The 23421-nt window shown below is 38.3% G+C and overlaps 1 protein-coding gene across 4 annotated transcripts in view; it reads left to right on the top strand.

The window, feature by feature from the left end:
* Positions 1-2738: 2738 nt before the first annotated feature.
* The window catches only part of LOC102987077 (membrane cofactor protein-like), a 57333-nt gene continuing 36650 nt past the window's right edge, over positions 2739-23421 (top strand). For all 4 annotated transcript variants that reach the window (XM_055084111.1, XM_024133858.3, XM_055084110.1 and 1 more), the window contains exons 1-5: positions 2739-2926; positions 11394-11579; positions 11913-12012; positions 19790-19875; positions 20730-20927. In XM_055084111.1, coding sequence (XP_054940086.1) covers positions 2806-2926; positions 11394-11579; positions 11913-12012; positions 19790-19875; positions 20730-20927 — 691 coding nt within the window. In that variant the 5' untranslated portion in view covers positions 2739-2805. The remainder of the gene's footprint in view (positions 2927-11393; positions 11580-11912; positions 12013-19789; positions 19876-20729; positions 20928-23421) is intronic.

Raw genomic sequence — 23421 nt, 5'->3', positions numbered from 1 at the left:
TATAAAATTATGGATTTTATAACCCCCAATACTAAGGTGTATATTTTATACATCACATCCACACTTTGTGTTTATGTGCTCTGCCAAGAATTCAAAAAATTGTATTGGTCTGGGAGGAAGAGGAAATTCCATGGTTTGTTCATCCCAGAATAGCTTTAGTATGTCTCACATATAAAATTGTTTAAAAATATATAAAGCTTTGTTGGAAGCAGCCTAAATGTCCATTGACAGAGGAATGGATAAAGAAGATGTGGTACAATGGAATATTACTCAGCCATAAAAAAGAATGAAATAATGCCATTTGCAGCAACATGGATGAACCTAGAGATTGTCATACTGAGTGAAGTAAGTCAGACAGAGAAAGACAAATATCATAGGATATCACTTATATCTGGAATCTAAAAAAATGGTACAAATGAACTTATTTACAAAACAGAAATAGAGTCACAGATGTAAAAAACAAACATGGTTACGGGGGAGAAGGGGGAAAGGGATAAATTGGCAGGTTGGGATTGACATATACATACTACTATACATAAAATAGTTAACTGATAAATAGTTAACTAATAAGGACCTACTGTATAGCACAGGGAACTCTACCCAGTACTCTGTAATGATCTATATGGGAAAAGAATCTAAAAAAGAGTGGATATATGTATATGTATAACTGATTCACTTTGCTGTACAGCAGAAACTAACATAAAATTGTAAATCAACTATAGTCCAATAAAATTTTTTTAAAATTTAAAAAAATATATATAAAGTTTTGTAATTCCAGATGATGCATTTGAAGTTTTTACAGAGAATTTCCATTTCCTCACCATCCTCTCATACCTTAACTCTGTGTGATAACAGGTTCTATCCCCACCATTCTATGAATGAAATAGCAATTGAAATATAGGTTGGATATAAATAAATTTTTTTCTTTACCTGATTCCAAAGGTAACATAGTGTCAGTATAGAAAGCTGAAAAGCACAAAGAAAATTAAATATCCATAATCCTATCAACTATTGGTTAATTTTGGTATATTTCCAACTAATCTCTTTCTGTGTGTATCAATATACTACGTTTCTTTTAATAAAAGGAATGAAAAAAGGTACACACTGATTTGGAGTCTGCTTTTTTCCACTCAGGAATTTATCATAGATTCTCACATTGATTTTTTTCTAAACAATAAACTACCTACCATAAAATCCTTAATATTTTTGCTAGGCACATGGATTTAATTTTTTTTTGCAAAACTATACAGCTTTGCTCACAGCTCTGATGATTTCTTTGGGATAAACTCTAAATGGAACTGGTGATTTAAAAGTCATGTCCATTTTAAAACTTTTGACATACAGAAAAGTTATGTTAAATACTAAAATTTGAGGGGCTTCCCTGGTGGCGCAGTGGTTGAGAGTCCACCTGCCGATGCAGGGGACACGTGTTCGTGCCCCGGTCCGGGAATATCCCACATGCCGCGGAGCGGCTAGGCCCGTGAGCCATGGCCGCTGAGCCTGTGCGTCCGGAGCCTGTGCTCCGCAACGGGAGAGGCCACAACAGTGAGAGGCCCGCGTACTGCAAAAAAACAAAAAACAAAACAAAAAAAAAACCACAAAAAACTAAAATTTGAGGGTATTGGTTGACCTTCTTATTCTTTGCCAACTAATAAGAAGAAAATGTCAACTTCTTTTGTTTGCTCTTTAATACCAGTCAGGTTACTTTTATATTTCTTTTACTAGTCATACAGTATTACTTACAATTCTACAAATAAATCTTGATCATTGTTAATTTTCCAGCATTGTTTGCAAGATCGTTTCAACAGAAAAGTTCTCCCCCTTATCCACTTCAGCTGACCAATTCCTACCCCTCCCAACTCTAATGACATTTACTGCTTCCAAGAAATTTGGCACTTAATGCACCCCCCGTCCTTGCCTTTTTCATGCATGTATATTTCATCTTCAATAAAACATTTAGTGGCTCAAGGCCCTGTAGCGTTGGAACCCATTATGCTAATGGCCCTGTGTTAACAATTTACCCTCCCAGGGGTCCTTTCCTGGGAACACAGGGAAGGCTAATTGACTTTAGCAGTTGGGAGAGCAATGACCAAATCTTTCTCGTGAGTTTGAAATCAGGCCATGAGAGGCTTCAGAAGCAGAGGCTCAACCACGGAAACCTCAACTATTGTCCCGAATTATGCCTGACTAATGCTAAAGATTGAGCAAGGGTCCAGGTGTCCGGACCATCTGGAGTGCCCCAGGTCCAAACTGGAGTCCTGAGGGGTGTCTGCCCCACAGTGACTCACTGGCTGGGCTCTAGGTTTCTATTTTCGGGTCGATGCGCTTGATTCTTTAGTCCAGCTTTCCGGAAAAGGGACAGTGATGACCGCACCGGCCCTTGATTTCTTTCCACCCTTCCTGAGTAGGTTGGTAACAGTCTGTTTACGTAGAGACAGTGAGCCAGACATTTCCTGCAAGCCGCCGCGGCTCTCCTTCAGGTCTGCAGACAAGAGGAGTCAGAGACAGTCCGGGTCCAAGCAGGAGACGCAAAACTCCCCGCCCACCCAGAGGGTTAGGCCCGCGCAGGGCCTCGCCCCGCCTCTTCAGGCCTAAGGGCAGCCCCGGGCGCCGAGGCCTCGCCTTGCAGCCCGCCCATTGGCCCCGCCAGGCCCTCTCCTTCGCTCCTGCAGCGTTCTAGGCCACGCCCACCTGCGTGACCGCACGTGACACTGTGAATCCGGGGATTATTGCGTCCGGTAACTGAAGTCTATCTAAAAGGTCTTTCCCGGCTTGGTCTTGGGTTTGCCGCTGATTTTCCCGAAAATGACGGCGTCTTGCGTGCCTCGCCAGGCGCCTCCCGGCCGCCCAGAGAGTCCCCCTTTTTCTTGGTGCTGCGGCGGGATTCTTTTGCTGCCCTTAGTGCTCCCGTTGCCCATATTCTCCGGTAGGAGCCTGGAGAGAGTGTGCGCCCTGGCGGCGAACTGGAGTGGGTCGGGGAGCAGGCAGGCCAGAACCGAGGGCCGGGGGAACTTTGCTTGTTGGCTCCGGGCGGAGGCGCGAAGCTGGATCCACCCGGGGTCGTGCGGAATTCGGGTTGAAGGCGTGGCCGGAATGTCCTGGGTCTTGCTGTGTGGGGACCCACCGGGGTGGAGACCACGTAGTGTCCGAGGAGAAGGCTTGCTTGGTGGTGGGCACTGAGCGGTGAGGGGTGGTGGGCTCGGCCGGGGTTTACCCCGGGCCAGGCTGGGTCCCTAGCAAAACTTTGTAGGGTGTTTCCAGGACTGAGCCAAGTCGGAACAGGAGCAGGGACCCGGTGCTGGTGGGGACGGCTTGCTCTTGAGTGCCCCTGTGTCTGGGGATGCTGCTAGGCTGGTGCTGTGCCCTGGGGGAGGGGTTGCCTTATGTTCTCTAGGCCGGTGATGCCTTGTGTGGGGGGTGTTTGTGCCCCGCTGGGGGAGCCTGGGGGAATGTACCCTGGTGTATGCTTTGTGGAAGTCGCCAGCCCAGTGGTGCCCAGTGTGGGACAAGGAAGCGTCTTTGTATGGGGCTTACCGAAGCAACCTAAAAAACATTGGTAGCCAAACCTAGTGAAAAATGAGTATCCTGAAAATGAACTATAAATGATGTTCATCTGGTTTTCCCATACAGCTCATAAACTAGAGCCGAGGCCCATTCACTTTCTTTTTTTCTTTTCCGTGTTTCATTGAATCGAATAAATACTTTAAATATATGCCTAAAAAAAGGTATGCTTATTGTATAAAACATACACAATCAAAGGACAACCATTTTTAATACTTTGGTATATTTCCTTCTGTCTTTATATACACGTGTGTTTCCATGTCCAAGTTATTTTTAGGATCTATTACATATACAGTTTGTATGCTGCATTTTTTCTTAGCAGCATTAATTCAATAAATACTTGCCTTCTATATGCCAGGTCCTGTGCTGGTCTTGGGTCCCCAGTGCCAGGCACATGTTAGGAAATCAAATATTTGCTACAATTTATTGGGAGTGGTAGACAGTAGCCAAAACATAATATTAATGAATATGTCATAACCCAAGAGAAGTACCCAGGAGGAAAGGAGCATGATTCTGTGACAGCATTTAACAAATGACTGGTGGAAGGGAAGACATTTCTGCTCATCAAACAGGCCAAACTCTGCCCTTTGCCTTCTGTACATGCTGTTCCCTTGGCCTTGGAACATTCTCCTTCTGCCTCTTGCATAATTGGCTCCTTCTTATTCTTCAAAGTCAGTTGTGATGTTGTCCCTCTGAGGGGACGCATTGTTTCTGGTGGACACACACACTTCAGCTCAATTCCCCCCAACTGGTAGTCACCCTCACAAACTATGTTTTCTGTTCTCTCCTCACTAGAATGCAGAGATCTTGGCTGTCTTGTTACACTTGTGGTTTCAAATGCCCATTTTTTTGCCTCAGTGTCAACATTATTGTATAACTATCAAGTACCAGAAAATTAAAGGTAACATTCGGCTGAGGCTCAGAGCCCAGGAACAACTTCTCTTGCTTCCAGAAGGAAGGTTCTCTAAAGAGCCATGCTTAGGATGGACTTTCTGTGGTGCCTAAAAAACTAAGGCAGGGACAGCTGGGGGTCAGAAAGGATCTATCTTCTCCTGACTGTAGACTCCTCAGGGTTCTCAATACTCCAGTCTTGCTTGTTACGGATCATTTTGAAAGTTTATTTCTCTGCAAGAGAGTTGTGGGTGATGGAACAGCAGTGCTAACAAAAAATTAAAAGGAATTTTTTAAAGAATAATAATGTTTAGGCTTAAAGCTAGAAGTTGAAGGAGATGAAAACTATTCAAAGTAGAGGAAAATAGATAAGTAAAATGAATAGGATGTATCAGGGACGATAACAGCTAGAAATGAAGAGGAGGAAAAACAAGGTTAGGTTTAAGATTGAAAGGTAAAATCAGGATAGGGTAAGAAATTTAGGTAAGGTACAAATGAGAACTCACTATGTTGGGCAGGGAAAGTATGTGGATATAATAAACATGCGCTGAAGCGGCTCACGAGGAGAAGGTTTTGTAATCGAACAGTGTTGTGCCTTGGGAGTCTTGCCATCTCAGAGGTAGTTGCCAAATGGTAGGAGATCACAGAAGGGACCAGTCTTATTCCTCCAGAATGAGTCTGCTTTGTGGGACAAAACCTACAATTTCCTTTTATGGGTGGTCTCTTCTGCCTCTTTTAGGTATTTTCTTTTGAAAGAAGCCAAGATCAATAAGTGCTTACACAGTAGTTTCTTAGTTTCTTACTCTGCATATTACAGTGCAAGAAGAATAGTCCTTATTGGTCAATTGCTAGGTTACAATAATACTGGGAGATAGAGAACAAAAGAAATTAGGTGGTCAAATCTTTCTCCAGTGCATAAAGTTTTAAGCTGATTATTTTCAATATTAGATTCATTATACTGTATTCTTTACCATTCGTTTCTGTTTGACAGCAGTGTAACTTTGAGAACCAAAGTGTTTTGAATAGCGACTATGAGGCATGTACTGTGTGAGGTGTTGTGGTCACATGGCTGAATGGAGTCCACAATATCATGTGTTAAACATGAAAACATGTGATGGTGAGCTGAGAGATCCATGCAGAGGAGTGCTACCGAACTCAGGTCTGGCTGCTCGCTGCTCAAAAAGTCAATACTTGGAAAAAAAAAAAAAAAAAGTCAATACTTGAGAGACAAGTGCTGGTAGGAATGGAAAGGTTTAATCAGAAGGCTGGAATCTGGGGAGAAGGCAGACTCCTGTCCCAGAACTAACTCTGAAGATTCTGCTTGGTCATGAAAGTTTTTTAAGGGAAAAAGGGGAAGTAATCTCAGTTAATCATTGAGATAAGGAGTCATATTTATTGACATCTCCCATTGCCTGCAGACTTGTCGACTCCTTGTAATATTTCTTTAGATGTTATCTCTTTCACACAGTTTGCTCTCGAGGTTACCGAAGGGAAAGCTGGGGGAAAGATCTGATCATCTGTTAATTATTCTTTCTATTTCTTTGATCTAAGAAGAGAACCAACAGGTTAGGCAAAGTATTGTGTGATCAAAAGATGTGAAAGGTGTGCTTGGGCCAGAGGTTAATTAAAGTATAGCTTTGCTAAAGTGACCGACAAAAGGGACCTCCTGCAAGAAGCTCTTTCCTACACAAAGCTGCTTACACAAGAGAAGGGGACTGGTCAGTGCCTCCCCAGGGAAGCAGAGACTACTTCCTAGAGGAGATGTTGAGTGAATTAAGTCAAGGAAGACAAGAGTTGAAGGAGTTCTCCTGAGCAGGAAGGAAGGTGTTCAGAGCAGAGAAAACAGTGTGAGCAAAGGCTCAGAGATGTGACATGGCTCGGGGCAGTCATGGACTGCCTAGCTACCCAGTGTGGCAGCAGTAGGGCAAAGGAGGCAAGAGGAAGGCAGCGGTGTAGATCACAGAGTGAATTATTATGGAAGAACAGGATAGTTAGGAATGAAAAATTACTATCATAAAAATCAGACTATAATGTTTTTTTGTGTTCTTTTTTGCGATACGCGGGCCTCTCACTGTTGTGGCCTCTCCCGTTGCGGAGCACAGGCTCCGGCCGCGCAGGCTCCGCGGCATGTGGGATCCTCCCGGACCGGGGCACGAACCCGCGTCCCCTGCATCGGCAGGCGGACTCTCAACCACTGCGCCACCAGGGAAGCCCTCAGACTATAATGTTATTACCTGTTCTTTTTGTGCACCTTGAGGCCTTTCGTTTGCCCTAGCGCAATGCAAATCTAAACTAAGGTTGCTTTAATCTCCCCAGGCTCAGTAGAAGACCACTGCTTAAGGACTAAATTGCAGACAAACATTGTTGTCATAACCATACGAGGGTTCTAGATGACAGACAGTGATGGAAAGCAATGTGGGTAGTGGAACCGGGTTTCCTGTCTTGACCCTGGGTCTGCTACCTACAGGGAAGTATTCATGGGCAAGTTACTTCACCTTACCATGGTTCAGATTGCTCATCTTAAAGAATGGGAAATAGTACACAACTCATAGGAAGATTGTGAAGGATAAGTTAGTTAAAAAACACTAAAATAATGATTGGCACAGGTTTAATTTGCTATTTCTAAAATGATTAATATCGCCACTGTGTTAAGAAACTAGTTCTAGAATTGTTCATTGCTAATCTTTAGGAAAAAATATAACCCACAGTCTTTGGAGTTCACTTTTAATAATGTTAAAATACTATTTCTAGTCATAGAAGTAATATAAAATGGGTTTATAATAAAATATTAAAACAAATATTTTGGCATGAAAGAAATTAAAAATTCTGATAAAGTGAAATGTTTGTAAATAAATGAATGAAAGAAATGGAAAATAGGAACAGAAACAGCAGTGAAAAAAGTGATGATTTGAAGATATTTCTGGAGCAGTTTGGCTGAACAGTAAAGAATTTGAATTTTGACCCAAGAATGTATAAAACTAATAACAGTACTCCTTCAGCTTTGGCACTAGGAACTAGAAATGCAGTGATGAATGAGACATGGTCCTCAAGAAGGCTACAGTCTCCTAGGGAAATAAGCAATGAATAATTACAGTATGAAAAGTGCTATGAAAGAAGTAAATTGGGGCACCGTGAGGACACTTAACCCAGTGTTTTGAGTGAGAGATGTCAAGAGCCTCCAGGAAGAAGTGGCATCTGAGATGAAACTGAAGGATGCGTGGGTGGGAGGAATGGCAGGGTCTCTGGTCAAAGCTGAAGTAATATGATGCCAGGAGGTCTAGAGTGCTACAGTAAGTTGAGTAATTTAATGGGCACTACTAGTGGAATTGAATGTGGCTTAGAAGAGTGTGCAAGAGTGAGCAGATATTAAAGCTCTGTTAGCCATGTCAGGGAGCCTTAGACATTATCATGAGGGCAACAGGGAGCCATTGAAACGTACCTGACTTGGAAGGGCCTTGGTCCTAGTATCATATCAGTATTACTCTGGTGGCAGTGTGAAAATGAACTGAATGAAAGGTGGCGAGACCAGTAAGGAGACCTATTCAGAAACTTGTAGCAATCCAGATAAGAAATGATAGTGGCTTGAATTAGAAGTAAAAGTGGAAACAGAGAGAGGGAACAGGCATTTCAGTTGTGGAAACCGTGTATCTTGTTTGCTGCCTTCATTATGTTATTTGAGATAGTGTGACACATTCCAAGTGGAGCTGTGGGGAGGCAGTTGAACACATAGACTTGGCACCCCAGCTAAGATCTAGGATGGAGAGAGGGATTTGGGAGGCAGCTCTCATCAGTTGTAATGATGTCATGAAGGGTATACATCTGACCCAGGGGGATTTGCAGAATGAAAATAAGGAGAGCTCGTAGAATAACCCATGAGGAACATCACATTATGCAATCAGACAGAGAAGGAAGAGCAGCCGGAGGACAGGCTGAAAACCAGGCTGGTTTGCTACCTGGAAACCAAGGAAAAGAGCTTTTCAGGCACAAGGGAGCAAAGAGAGAATGAACAATAGCTCCAGATGTTGTAGACAGGGTAATTAAAATTACTGAGGGAGAGAGTGTTAGGGTGAATTTACCAAGAGGAAGCCTACTTAATGACTTAAAAATAATTTAAGTGGCTTATAAATGAGTGGGAACTGAGAAATAAAATTGATAGTTTAGATGTTAGAGCGTGCGTTTTGAAGAAGCAAAGAAAGTTTAAAAATAGGTTGAGTGGACAGTGAGAGAAGGGGAGGGTGGTTAGATTTTGGGAAGCTCCAATTTGGGTCAGAGACCATGATTTTCTGAAGGGAACCACATGGGAAGGGGTGTGGCATGTGCTTGTGTCAGGGAGTTATTTTTAATTTTGCAAGCAGGTAGAGAATGCTTGCACAATTTTTGCAAGTGTATAGAAAGTGAACAGTTTTCTTGGTTCACAGCAGAGCATTATTTCACTTTCCTGACACTCACCTGGAACACTGGGGAATTTTCTGAATGCAGCCTATCTTATTATGTAATAGCATCCATTGTTAAAGTATAGCATTACAGCCTAATAATAATTATGTTGTAAACTATTTAGAAAAAACTAAGTTAAGATGTTATTTTTTTGGAGCTAGGGACATTTACTTTGAAAATCCTCATTGGAAAAAAATTCAATGTTCTGAGCAAAAGAAGAAATTTGATTATAAAAATGTGTGATATTGGACTCAGTTATTACAGTGTATAAAGCTTGTGATCAACTGGTTGACAAAGCAAACATTCTAAACTGCACATTGTTAAAAGCACTCATTTCATGATGCATATTGGTAGGAAGAAATCCTTCATTAGTTGAATGGATTAAACTGTCCAATTGACATGTCTTTTTCCATTCAGAACACTATGTGTGAGAGTTATTTTAGGAATTTTCTCTTCTTTTTTATACTTTTGAGATAGTTACTGAAATTGAGTGCATAAACAAAGAACACTTGTATAATTTAATTATGGGCATGCTATTAACTTGATTTCTTTCTTGGTGGTTCCAGGAAATTCTAGAATGGTGTAATACATTTGTATCTAGTATGAAATTATATAGCATTTCTAGCCTGTGTTTTTTGTTTGTTTTTTTCCTATGTTAAAATGAGAATGTCTGGCTCAGGGTATTGAGTAAATTTAATATTATTAATAAAATTCAACTCAACTAATTTTCTTTTTAAGCAATGCTTTTATTACTAAAGGGTTTTGTTTTGTTTTGTTTTTCGGGTTTTTTTGTTTTGTTTTGGTTTTGGTTTTTTTTCTTTTTCTTTTTTTTTTTTTTTTTTTGCTTTTTGCTTTTGTTTTGTTTTGGACAGTTAATTGAGGGGCATTCATGTAACAAGATCAGCATAGTAGAAATGTTGAAAACATTTGCTAAGTGCTGAAACAGTTTCAGCACATGATGTAAATGAAATGTTGGACGGTTTATCAAGAGAGGAGTTTAGAGTTTAGAATATGATAGGAAAGGAGGGTAATATTTCACCTCTTTAGAGTTCTCTCTTGACCAGTCTCAGTCTGCAGTAAGACCGAGATCCAGGGAGTAATAAAGAAAAGGTTCCTCAGGGACCAAAATAGGTCTATTTCTTTCTCCTTAGATCCTTAACCTTATAGGTGTGGCCTCTGCATTCCTTTAGCACTTTAGGACTTGATGCGTCTCCATAACATTATTTTACATAATTTTTCTAACAGATTTGTTAGGTTGTCGAGCCCACAGATAATTAAAAGGAAGAGAAATTGTTGAAGTAGGAATTATACTCTTCTAGGGAGGGACTCCCCACCGCCAAAAAAAAAAAAAATAAAATAAAATAAAATAAAAGCTTTTAAAAGTATAGCAAGAGGGCTTCCCTGGTGGCGCAGTGGTTGAGAGTCCGCCTGCCGATGCAGGGGACACGGGTTCATGCCCTGGTCCGGGAAGATCCCACATACCGCAGAGCGGCTGGGCCCCGTGAGCCATGGCCGCTGAGCCTGCGCGTCCGCAGCCTGTGCTCCGCTACGGGAGAGGCCACAACAGTGAGAGGCCCACGTACCACACACACACACACACACACACAAAAGTATACCAAGAAAGTAGCTTTACTGTTGGGGTATATTAGATAAATAGCCCAAACAGCTGCCTCAGGGAGCTTCTAAGGATATGCATGCTCTATTGATCAGAGAAGAAAAATTAAATTACATTTAAAGTAATATCAAGAAAACAAAATTTTTTCAATGTAAGTCTATTCAAAATGGTAAATTTTGATATTTAAATGTTATCTATTCACTCAAAATTATTTAGTTCACAAATATGAAATATATGAAATGAAGTCATACTTTGAAATACTTAGTCCATATCTATTTTGATCTTTGAAATCCAATGTTTATTTAATAGTCACCTCTTACCATACATAGCATGTCTTGAGCACCCAGTGTGTACAGAGTGTAGTAGAAAAAGAAGGCATATGATCCCTGCCCTCTATGACCTTGCCTACTGAGAGGAAACTGAGCCTGAAGTGACAAGTGATCATATGCTTGTGTTTCAAACTATGGAAGAGTAATCTGAGCAGAGTGCTATATACTATGGAAGACGTTTTAGAGGAGAGGTGAGTTTTGAAATGAATTTAGAATAAAGTATGTAAGGATATGTATGTGTGTGTGTATATATGTATATATATATATATATATATATATATATATATTTAGTCAATACCAAAAAGACTTTGTCTCCTTTAATTTACCGTTGAATGAAAATTTAGCTTATTCCTCAACAAATTAAAAGCTAATAGGATGTTATTTAAAGTAAGCAAGACACATCCTCCGCTACTACCATCACTTGGGTAAAAGCATGTGACAATCACTTAAAATCTTGCTAAGAACCTTTCCCTTTATTCTGTACTGCCTACTTGCTGCTAGGCCACAAGTGGCTGGTGAAAGAGATCAAATCCTTAATTTTCTGTTTTTATTTTTCTTCCTAGGTCCCTGTATTGATCCACCAGTATTGGAGAGTATGAAGCTCAAGGGTGTCATTAAACGCCATTATTATCCTGGGGACAGAATAGACTATGAGTGTCACAGAGGATACTTTTATGTGTGGCCTTATCTCCTCGCATCTACTTGTGAGCCTAATGGCTCATGGAGCCCTATTGAAGAAGCATGTTTAAGTAAGGAAACAAAACCATTTTTGTTTGTTGTTTTTTGCTTTCTGTAGAGATTTTTACACATTTTAGGGTCAGTTTTCCACTGCAACAATAATGATTTTCTCATGCAAAACTAGGTTTTAGATAGCAATGCATTTTTTCAGGCTTTGAGAAATCTCCAGGGAATCTTTATTGGTGATTGGTTCCTCAGTAAATGTGAATTTTAAGTTTGCCCTTATAATAATTAAATAAAGAAAATAATATTTCATCAATAGAAAAGAACAGTGTAGAATTTTGATCTTGATTTAAATGTTTTGAAATTAGTATGAAAAAACGAATTTGAAATTTTTCTTTTAGGAAAATCATGTCCAAATCCAGAAATAAAACATGGTGAAGTATATGCCCCAAATAAAACCTTTGAGTTTGAATCAGAAGCTCACATTTCTTGTAATGAAGGGTAAGTAAGTTACTCCTTAGAGGAAATAAGTTAAGTGTTATGAATTACATTTTTCTTTGCTTCTCAGCTTAATCATTCCCTTAAAGTTGATTTCATTTTTCTTTCTAGGTCATAAGTTGCCCTTGTAGCCAAACAACTCTTGAGCTTTTCATGGAGAATGAAATGATGTGTAATTAATGGAAAGGAATTTAAATTGAAGAAAAGCAAAATCATATACTTATTATATGTGATAATAAGCCTATTGGAAGCATTGAAAATGCAGTAATCATGGTGACTTTATCCTTAACAACACAGTGCACCTTAGTAAAAATGGCCAACTCTCAGAGTTGAAGGAGGGCTCACAGAAATGACACCAACAGTGTAAGAGGGCTCCTTTTTCTCCACACCCTCTCCAGCATTTATTATTTGTAGACTTTTAAATGATGGCCATTCTGACTGGTGTGAGGTGATATCTCATTGTAGTTTTCATTTGCATTTATCTAATAATTAGTTATGTTGAGCATCTTTTCATGTGCCTGTTGGCCATTTGTATGTCTTCTTTGGAGAAATGTCTACCTAGGTCTTTTGCCCATTTTTTGATTATGTTGTTGTTGTTGTTGTTGATATTAAGCTGGATGAGCTGTATGTATTGGAAATTAATCCCCTCTTGGTAGCATCATTTACAAATATTTTCTCCCAGTCTGTAGGTTTTCTTTTCATTTTGTTTATGGTTTCCTTTGCTGTGCAAAAGCTTTTAAGTTTAATTAGGTCCCAGTTTTTATTTTTGTTTTTATCTCCATTACTCTAGGAGACGTATCCAAAAAAAAATATTGCTGCAATTTATGTCAAAGAGTGTTCTGCCTATGTTTTCCTCTGTATTATAATATACTGTCTTATATTTAGGTCTTTAATCCATTTTGAGTTTATTTTTATATACGTTTGTATATGGTGTTAAAGAATGTTCTAATTTCATTCTTTTTACATATAGCTGTCCAGTTTTCCCAGCACCACTTATTGACTGTCTTTTCTCCATTGTCTATTCTTGCCTCCTTTGTCACAGATTAATTGACCATCAGTGTATGGGTTTATTTATGGGCTTTCTATCCTGCTCCATTGATTTATATGTCTGGCTTTTCTGCCAGTACCATACTGTTTTGATGACTGTTGCTTTATTGTATAGTCTGAAGTCAGGGAGCATGATTCCTCCTGCTCCGTTCTTCTTTCTCAAGAGTGTTTTGGCTAATAGGAGTCTTTTGTGTTTCCATACAAATTTAAAATTTTTTTGTTCTAGTTCTGTGAAAAATGCCATTGTATTGAATCTCTAGATTGCCTTGGGTAGTATAGTCATTTTGACAATGCTGATTCTTCCAATCCAAGAACATGGGATATCTCTCCATCTGTTCGTGTCATCTTCAGTTTCTTTCATCAGTGTCTTACAGTTTTCAGAGTACAGGTCTTTTGCCTCCTTAGGGAGGTTTATTTCTAGATATTTTTTTCTTTTTGATGCAGTGGTAAATGGGATTGTTTCCTTAATTTCTGTTTCTCATCTTTCGTTGTTAGTATATAGAAGTGCAACAGATTTCTGTATATTAATTTTGTATTCAGCAACTTTACCAGATTCATTGATGAGCTCTAGTAGTTTTCTGGTAGTGTCTTTAGGATTTTCTATGTATAACATCTTGTCATCTGCAAACAGTGACAATTTTACTTCTTTTCCAATTTGCATTCCTTTATTTCTTTTTCTTTTCTGCTTCCTGTGGCTAGGACTTCCAAAATTATGCTGAATAAAAGTGGTGAGAGTGGGCATCCTTGTACTGTTCCTGATCTTAGAGGAAATGCTTTCAGCATTTCACCATTGAGTATGATGTTAGCTGTGGGTTTGTCATATATGACCTTTATTATGTTGAGCTATGTTTCCTCTATGCCTACTTTCTGAAGAGTTTTTATCATAAATGGATGTTGAATTTTATTAAAAGTTTGTCTGCATCTATTGAGAGGATCACATGGTTTTTACCCTTCAATTTGTTAATATGCTGTATCACATTGATTGATTTGTGAATATTGAAAAATCCTGCCTCCCTGGGATAAATCCCACTGGATCATGATGTATGATCCTTTTAACGTATTTTTGGAGTTGGTTTGCTAGTATTTTGTTGAGGATTCTTGCATCTATTTTCATCAGTGATATTGACCTATAAATTTCTTTTTTGTGTGATATCTTTGTCTGGTTTTGGTATCAGGGTGATGGTGGCCTCAGAGAACAAGTTTGGAAGAGTTCTTTCCCCTGCGGTTTTTTGGAATAGTTTCAGAAGGATGGGTGTTACCTGTGTTTCCTTATTGATTTTCTGTCTGGATGATCTGTCCATTGATGTAAGTAGTGTTAAGGTCCCCTACTATCATTGTGTTACTGTCAATTTTTCCTTTATGGCTGTTAGCCCTTGCCTTATATATTGAGGTGCTCCTGTGTTGGGTGCATATATATTTACAATTGTTATAATCTTCTTCTTTGACTGATCCTTTGCTCATTATGTAGTGTCTTTGTCTCTTGTAACAGTCTTTATTAAAGTCTATTTTCGTCTGATATAAGTATTGCAACTCTGACTTTCTTTTGATTTCCATTTGCATGGAATACTTTTTCCATTTCCTCACTTTCAGTCTGTATGTGTCTCCAGATCTGAAGTGAGTCTCTTGTAGGCAGTGTATATATTGATCTTGTTTTTTTAACCATTCAGCCAGTCTGTCTTTTGCTTGGAGCATTTAGTCTATTTACATTTAAGGTAATTATTGATAAGTATGTTCCTATTGCCATTTTGTTAATTGTTTTTTGTTTTTGTAGGTCTTTTTCTTTCCCCTTTCTTCTTTCATTCTCTACCCTTGTGATGGCTATCTTTAATGTTATGTTTGGATTCCTTTTTCTTTTTGTATGGATATCTATTTTAGATTTTTGTTTTACAGTTACCATGAGATTTTTGTATTGGAGTCTATATTTATACATGCTTGTTTTAAGTTGCTGATCTCTTAATTTCAAATGCATTTTAGGTACCCTGCATTTGTACTCTCCTCCCCTCACAATTACTGTTTTTGATTTTATATTTTACATCTAATTGTTTTGTGTATCCCTTAACTGCTTATTGTGGATACAAATGATTTTTACTATTTTCATCTTTTAACCTCCCTACTAGCTCTGTGTGTGGATGATTTCCTACCTTTCTTGTAAGTTGGTCTTTACCAGTGAGCTTTTCCATTTTATAATTTTCTTGTTTCTATTTGTGGCCTTTTCTTTTCCACCTAGAGAAGTTCTTTATCATTTGTTGTAAAGTTGGTTTGGTAATACTGAATTATTTTAGCTTTTGCTTGTCTGTAAAACTGTTGATTTCTCCATGAAGTCTGAATGGGAGGCTTGCTGGGTAGAGGATTCTTAGTTGTAGGTTTTTGTCTTTCATCACTTTAAGTATATCATGCCACTCCTTTCTGACCTGCAGAGTTTCTGCTGAAAAATCAGTTGATAGCCTTATGGGAGTTCTCTTGTATGTTACTTGTTGCTTTTCCCTTGTTGCTTTAAATATTCTCTCTTTATCTTTAATTTTCTTCATTTTGATTACACTGTGTCATGGTGTATTCCTCTGTGGATTAATCCTGTATGGGACTCTCTGCACTTCCTGGACTTGGGTGACTGTTTCCTTCCCCAGGTTAGGGAAGTTTTCAGCAATTATCTTTTCAAATATTTTCTCAGGTCCTTTCTCTCGCTCTCTCTTCTCCTTCTGGGACCCTGATAATGCAAATATTAGCATGCTTGATGTTGTCCTAGAAGTCTCTTGAACTGTCCTCGTTCCTTTTAATTCTTTTTTTTTTTCTCTTCAGTGGCAGTGATTTCCACTACTCTGTCTTCCACCTCACTAATCAGTTCTTCCATCTCATTACTCTACTATTGATACCTTCTAGTGTATTTTTCATTTCAGTTATTGTATTTTTTAATTCTGTTTGGTTGTTCTTTATATTTTCTAATTCTTTTTTTTTTTTTTCTTTGCGGTACACAGGCCTCTCACTGTTGTGGCCTCTCCCATTGAGGAGCACAGGCTCCAGATGCACAGGCTCAGTGGCCATGGCTCATGGGCCCAGCCGCTCCATGGCATGTGGGATCCTCTGGGACCGGGGCACGAACCCGTGTCCCCTGCATCGGCAGGCAGACTCTCAACCACTGCGCCACCAGGGAAGCCCCCTATATTTTCTAATTCTTTGTTAAAAACTTCTAATTTTTCATTCTGTGCATCCATTCTCTGCCCGAGTTCTTTGATCATCTTTACTATCATTACTCTGAACTCTTTCTTGGGTAGATTGCCTATCTCCATATCACTTAATTCTTCTGGGGTTTTATCTTGTTCCTTCATCTGAAACATATTCCTCTGTTGCTTCATTTTCTCTAAATTGCTATTTGTATTTTTATGTATGTGGTAGGTTGGTTACTTTTTTTTGACCTTGGAGAAGTGGCCCTCTGTAGGAGACATCCTATGCATCCCAGCAGTGCACTCCCCTCTCATCACCCAAGGGCCAGGGGCCAGCTGGTCCCAGGGTAGTATCTGGCCTGCGTTTGCAGACTTGGCTTGCAGGCTGCAGGACTGTAATTTTCTTGCTTCTGTTGTCTGCCCCCTAACCATTGGAGCTGGGTTTTGGTCCTCTGGTGGGCAGGGCCATGTCCAGGGGTGTGTTTAGAGGTGGCTGTGGACTCAGGAAGTCTTTAAGCAGCCTGTCTGCTCATGGGTGGGGGTGTATCCCCTCCCAGTTTGTTGTTTGGCCTGAGGTGTCCTGGCACTGGAGCCTACAGGCTGTTGGGTGGGGCCAGGTCTTGGTGCCAAAATATCAGCCTCTGGGAGAACTCACACAGATGAATCCCCTGATATATCTGCTGCAATGTCTATATCCCCAGAGTGAGCCACAGCTACCCCCACTTCCCTAGGAGACCCTCCAAGATGAGTAGGTAGCTCTGGCCCAGGCTCCTATGAAGTTACTGCTTTTACCTTTGGTCCTTTGGTGTGTGTGAGATTTTTTTGTGCACCCTTTAAGAGGGAAATCTCTATTTTCCCCAATCCTGTGGAGCTCCTGCAATCAAGCCCCACTGGCCTTCAAAGCAAATGCTCTGGGAGCTCCTCTTCCCAATGCTGGACCCCTGGGCTGTGGGGCCTCACGTGGGGCTCAGAACTCACTCCTGTGGGAGAATCTCTGTAATATAATTATTCTCCAGTTTGTGGGGTGCCCACTAGGTGGTATGGGATTTGATTATATTGCAAGGCTGCCCCTCCTACCAGTCTCCTTGTGGTTCCATCTTTATGTCTTTAGCTGTAGGGGATCTTTTCTAGTAGGTTTCAGTCTTTTTCAATGATAATTGCTCTATAGATTGTTGTGATTTTGGTGTTCTTGTGAGAGGAGGTGAGCTTAGGGTCCTTCTACTCTGCCATCTTAGCCACTCTGTCTTTGTCTTTTGAAAGTTTGGTTATTATGTGACTTAGTGTTGGTGTCTTTAAGTTCATTTTACCTGGGGGTTGTTGAGCTTCTTGGATGTTTATATTTGTGTCTTTCATCAAATTTGCAAAGTTGCTCACCATTATTTTTTAAAAATATTCTCTCTGCCCCTTTCTATCTCTCTTCTCCGTCTGAGATTCCCACACTGTGTAGGTTGATCCACTTGATGATATCACACAGGTCCTTTAGGCTCTGCTCACTTTTCTTCACTCTTTTTCCTTTCTGTTCCTCAGACTCAGTAACTTCCACCATTCTATATTCATGTTCACTGATCCTTCTGCCACTCAAATTTGCCTTTAATCCCTCTATTGAATTTTTAATACCAGGTATTGTACTTTTAAGCTCCATAATTTCTTTTTGGTTCCTTTTTAGGTTTTCTAGCTCCTTATGATACTTCCATTTTGTTCACACATCATTTTCTTGACTTTCTGCAAGTGTTCCTTTAGTTCTTTGAGCATCTTTAAGATATTTTGATCTAATATCTAATATATCTATCATCAGATATTTTTCAGGAACAGTTTCTGTTCATTTGTTTTTTTAATCTGAATGGACCATACTTTCCTGTTTCTTTGTATGCCTGGTGATTTTTTTGTGGAATGTTGGACATTGGAATCTAATAATGTGGTAACTCTGGAAATCAGATTCTCCCCTTTCCTTAGACATTGCAGTTTTTGTTATTGTTTTTGTTTATTGATTTTTATATCATGTTTCTGTGGCAGGGATCACCTGAGATGTAAACTGAAGGTCTTCTCAGGCTGTTTCTGTGTTTTTTCACTGAACATGCACACTCACTTTCTAAATTTCCCCGCATATGCAGTTGTTTTTGAATGTCCTAGTCTTTAGTGCCTGGCTTCTGAGAGTGGAAACATGAAAAATGAAGGTGGAAGCAAATGTTGCTGGATCTTTAAATCCCGTGTAAGTCACTTCAGCCAACAAGGAAAGGGCTTGCAAGAGTTGGCAAGGTGTGACAACAATGGCTGCCACCACTTTCTGAGATCAAAAATAGCAGTCAGCAATCAGAGTACAGATCCTTGGTACTTGGAAGACAGTCTTTTTGGCTATTGTACCTCCTGCAACCTGTGTGTAAGCTGCTTCAGGAGCACAGGCACAGTTGCCTGCCACTCTGCTGAGGGTAGAGATAAGTTGCTGCTGTTTTCCTAAGAGATGAAATTGACTGAAATTAATGCAATTTACCTGTCTGAGTTTTCCTCTAGAACTCGCAAGCCTTCAACAGACTCCAGAGTTCCAAAACAGTGACATCAGACAGATTCTGCCATTGCAGTTTTTGCCTAGTTATGGTGACAGATTCCTAGAGCTTCCAACTCTACCACCTTCCCAAAATCCTCTCCTAAAACACTAATATACAGAAAATGAGTACAGCTTAATGGAAAAGTCAACTGGAACCTTGTACAAGCAGTTTCACTGATTATTTTTAAACTGATCAAGTAAAAATATTAGAACATCCTGTCATAGATATAGAGAGCCTATTAGGCACTTTGAGAGGTACCAAAAACTTAAAGCATAGACTCTTCTCAAAAAAAAGTTGTAGCCTGGTTAGAAACACAATATATACTAACATAATATATTAAATCAAAATAGTAAATAAGAAGTGCCAAATACATACCATTATTTATGATCATTACAATCAGAATCCAGAAGAAGAGAGTACTGTGAATTTAAATCATCAGAGAAGATTTCATTAAGTAGTATTCCTAAGCTATTCATGGAAAGGTATTCTGATCTAAAGAAGATGAAAAAGAACTAAAATTTACCTAGCACTCACTATGTGTCAGATGCTAACTTATTCTCAGAACAACCCCATGAAGTATGTACTATTATCTCTTTTACATAGATGAGGAAATTGAGCAAGAGGAACAATAAGAGACTTTCCAAAGCTTAAATAACAAGTCATTCATGGAGCTGGGACTTGAATCCAGGCAGGCAAGCTCTAGGGCCTGATCTCTCTGCTCAGTCCTTGCTGAGCAGAATGGTGTGAGCAGAAGCATAGAAGTGAATGTGTGATGCATTTGCCAGAGACGGTGAAGAGGCCAAACTGACAGGCATGATAGTAATTTAGACATTTTGCTGTGGGACAGTGTGTGTCCACATGCAGAAACTCTTTATTTGATTAAAATTGCAGATTTGGTTAGCACTTTCATTATATCATGTCATTTAAGAAACTTCTCCCTCAAACTACTGTAGTACAGAAAAACAACCATATAAAAATTTTCAGTATTATGTGCTGTTAAAGAAACAGTAACCTTTTCTCTTTTTCATTTAGTTATTACTTAAGAGGAAAAAAAATTCTAACTTGTAACCTTATTGGAGATAATGTGCATTGGAGTGATAAGATACCACATTGTGAAAGTAAGTAAATTCTCACTTTAGAATTTAGATTAGGAATCTTCAAACTTTTTGGCTTCAGGATCTGTTTATGCTGTTAAATCAACAACGATTCCAAAGAGCTTTTCTTTATGTGGGTTATGTCTATTGGTATTCATTATATTGGAATTAAAACAAAAGTTTTAAAATAGTTAATTATTAAATCATTTTTAGGAACAGTAAAGTCAATACATGTTAATATATATAACATATTTTTATGAAAAAATTAAAAATTTCCAAAACCAACAGTGGGAATAGTGGCATTGTTTTACATGTTTGCAAATCTCTTCAATATCTGGCTTAAAGGAATACATCTGGATTCAGTGTGTGGCAAAATCACACAATTTGTAGATTCTGGAAAATTTTACCATAAACTTACAAGGATGACAGTGAAATAAGACCATATCTTGGTATTATTGTGAACCATGGATGTAGTGAATGGATATGTTTATAAATTATAAATATGCATTTCTTATCTAGCAGTGAATTTTATTTTTAATCACAAGCATATTTCCCATTAAATTTCCACCTCTTATGATGATTAGAACAAAACTTAGCATGTCCTTATAGATAAATATAGGTATTTCGTATAGGTACTTTATATAGGTATTTAAGAAAATGAGTTTGGTTCTTAAGAGTTTATTTCTACATGATTTGAATTTGGGATAATACATTTTTCTCATGGAAACTTTCCTATAAATGGGTAAAGGATTCACAACTAACTTCTAGAAATCATATGTTAAAGAACTTATTGAAGGTAGTTCATAGGACTTTATTGATGCTGTCTTACTCTTTCACCTTCCCTTTACCTTTATTTTCTCTTTTTACCCCTTTTTAAGAGATTTTTTGTGGACGACCTCCAAAAATAATACATGGAAAACACACCAATAGCTACAGGAATATATTTGAATATAATGAATTAGTAACTTATAGTTGTAATCCTTCAAATGGATCAGATGAATATTCACTTGTTGGAGAGAGCCAGCTTATTTGTTCTGGACCTGGCAAATGGAGTAATGCTGCTCCTCTGTGTAAAGGTAATAATGTTTCCATTTGTTTCCTTATTCATTTGTAAATACTGTGGAACACTTTGTAAATAGTTTTACCTATAAGTGAAACAGTCATACATGTTTCTTCCTCCGGTTAAATTGACTTCTAATTTAATTTAGGCCAAATCGAACAGAAAATAGTTCTAGTTGTGGGGTTTCCCACCCCTCACCCCAGATGTTCTTGACATTACAGTTTACACATTGTGAACTAATTGTGTGTGTGTGTGTGTGTGTGTCTGTGTGTATTAGGATTTTTTTTCATGAAAGCATTAAAAAACTCAACACACCCTGCCTCAAAAATAAAGTTTTTTCTTATATTGCAAGATGTCTGAGAGTTCTGGCTACAAATAATGGTAGAGAAAATTTTAAAAAGCTAAGCTTCTCATTGATACGAATGATAAACTCTGAACAAAATATATTTTTAAAACAATATTTAAGGCACTAGAGAGTGACATAAAGCAAGGAGATGCTAGAGGGGATTTGATTCTTGGAAGAAAACCACTGAATAACAGGATAATATTTACTCTTTTCACGTGCACATGGGACATTCTCTAAGGTAGCTCATATTCTAGGCAATAAGATTATTTTTAGCACATTCCAAAGAATTGAAATCATTACGTGCATTATCTGATCACATGGAATAAACATAGAAATTAAAACAGGGCTAATCTAGAAAATTTGCAAATACTTGAAAATTATGAAAGGCACTCCTTACTAACCCGTGAGTCAAAGATGTAGTAACAAGGGAAGTTAGAAAGTGTTTTGAATTGAGTAAAAATGAAAAACACAATACATCAAAATATCAAAATTTGTGTGATACAACAAAAGCATTGCTTAAAGGGAAATTTATAGCATGAAATACTTGTGTTAGAAAAAAATAAAAGTCTCAAATCAACAATCTAAGCTTCTACCTTAAAAAACTAAAAAAAGAAGAGCAAACTCAAAATAAGGAGACATAAGATGATCTAAAGATAGAGAGAAATCAATGAAATTGTGAAGAGAAAATAATAGAGAAAACCAATGAAACAAACCCCTGGTTCTTAGAGAAGATCAATAAAATAGATAAAGCTATAACTAGGCTGACAAGAAAGAAAAAGATATTTAATAAGTCAGACAGAGAAAGACAAATACTGTATGATATAATTTATATGTGGAATCTAAAAAATACAACAAACTAGTAAATATAACAAAAAAGAAGCAGACTCACAGATATAGAGAACAAACTAGTGGTCATCAGTGAGGAGGGGCAATATAGGGGTGTGGGCGTGGAAGGTTCAAACTATTGGGTATAAGATAGGCTACAAGGATGTATTGCACAACATGAGGAATATAGCCAATATTTTGTAATAACTGTAAATGGAATGTAACCTTTAAAAGTTGTATTAAAAAATAAATTTTTTAAAAAGAATGAAAAAGAGGACAACACTATTCTGCAGACATTTAAATGGATAGTTAAAAAATATTACAATGATGATAGTTGTAATATTACATCTTTATGCCTATAAATTTGACAACTGAAATGAAATATTCCTTGAAAGACAAAAAAATACCGAAATATCTTCACACGAATGTATAGGTAACCTGAATAGTCTTATACCTATTAAGGAAATATAATTTGTAGTTAAAAACCTTCCCACAGTGAGAACTGAGGCCCAGATGGCCTCCTTGGGGAATTAATTCTACCACACATTGCAGGAATAAATAATAGCACCTCTACACAAACTGTTCAAGAAATATAAGAGGAGGAAATGCTTCTCAACTCACTTCATGGGGGCATTACTTGATACTAAAACCAGACAAAAACATTGAAAGAAAATTGTAAACAATATCCTTATTGAATATAGAACTTTTCAACAAAATATCAACAAATCAAATCCTGCTATACATCTACGTCTCTATTCCTGCCCTACAAATAGGTTCATCTGTACCATTTTTCTAGATTCCACATATATGTGTTAATATACGATATTTGTTTTTCTCTTTGTGGCTCACTTCACTCTGTATGACAGACTCTAGGTCCATCCACATCTCTACAAATGACCCAATTTCGTTCCTTTTCATTGTACTGCAGAAACTAACACACATTGTAAAGCAGTTTTACTCCAATTTAAAAAAAAAAAAGAAGAAAAAAAAATCCTGCTATATATAAAAATAAGAATACATCATAATGGCTTCACAGGCGAATTCTATCAAACATTTAGAGAAGAGCTAACACCTATCCTTCTCAAACTCTTCCAAAAGATAGCAGAGGGAGGAACACTCCCAAACTCATTCTATGAGGCCACCATCACCCTGATACCAAAACCAGACAAAGACGTCACAAAGAAAGAAAACTACAGGCCAATATCACTGATGAACATAGATGCAAAAATCCTCAACAAAATACTAGCAAACAGAATCCAACAGCACATTAAAAGGATCATACACCATGATCAAGTGAGGTTTATCCCAGGGATGCAAAGATTCTTCAATATATGCAAAT

Source organism: Physeter macrocephalus, chromosome 4 (assembly GCF_002837175.3).
Source record: "Physeter macrocephalus isolate SW-GA chromosome 4, ASM283717v5, whole genome shotgun sequence".
In the NCBI taxonomy this organism is placed as follows: Eukaryota; Metazoa; Chordata; class Mammalia; order Artiodactyla; family Physeteridae; genus Physeter; species Physeter macrocephalus.
Note: the sequence above shows the minus strand (reverse complement) of the source record. Positions and strands in the feature narration are given on the sequence as shown.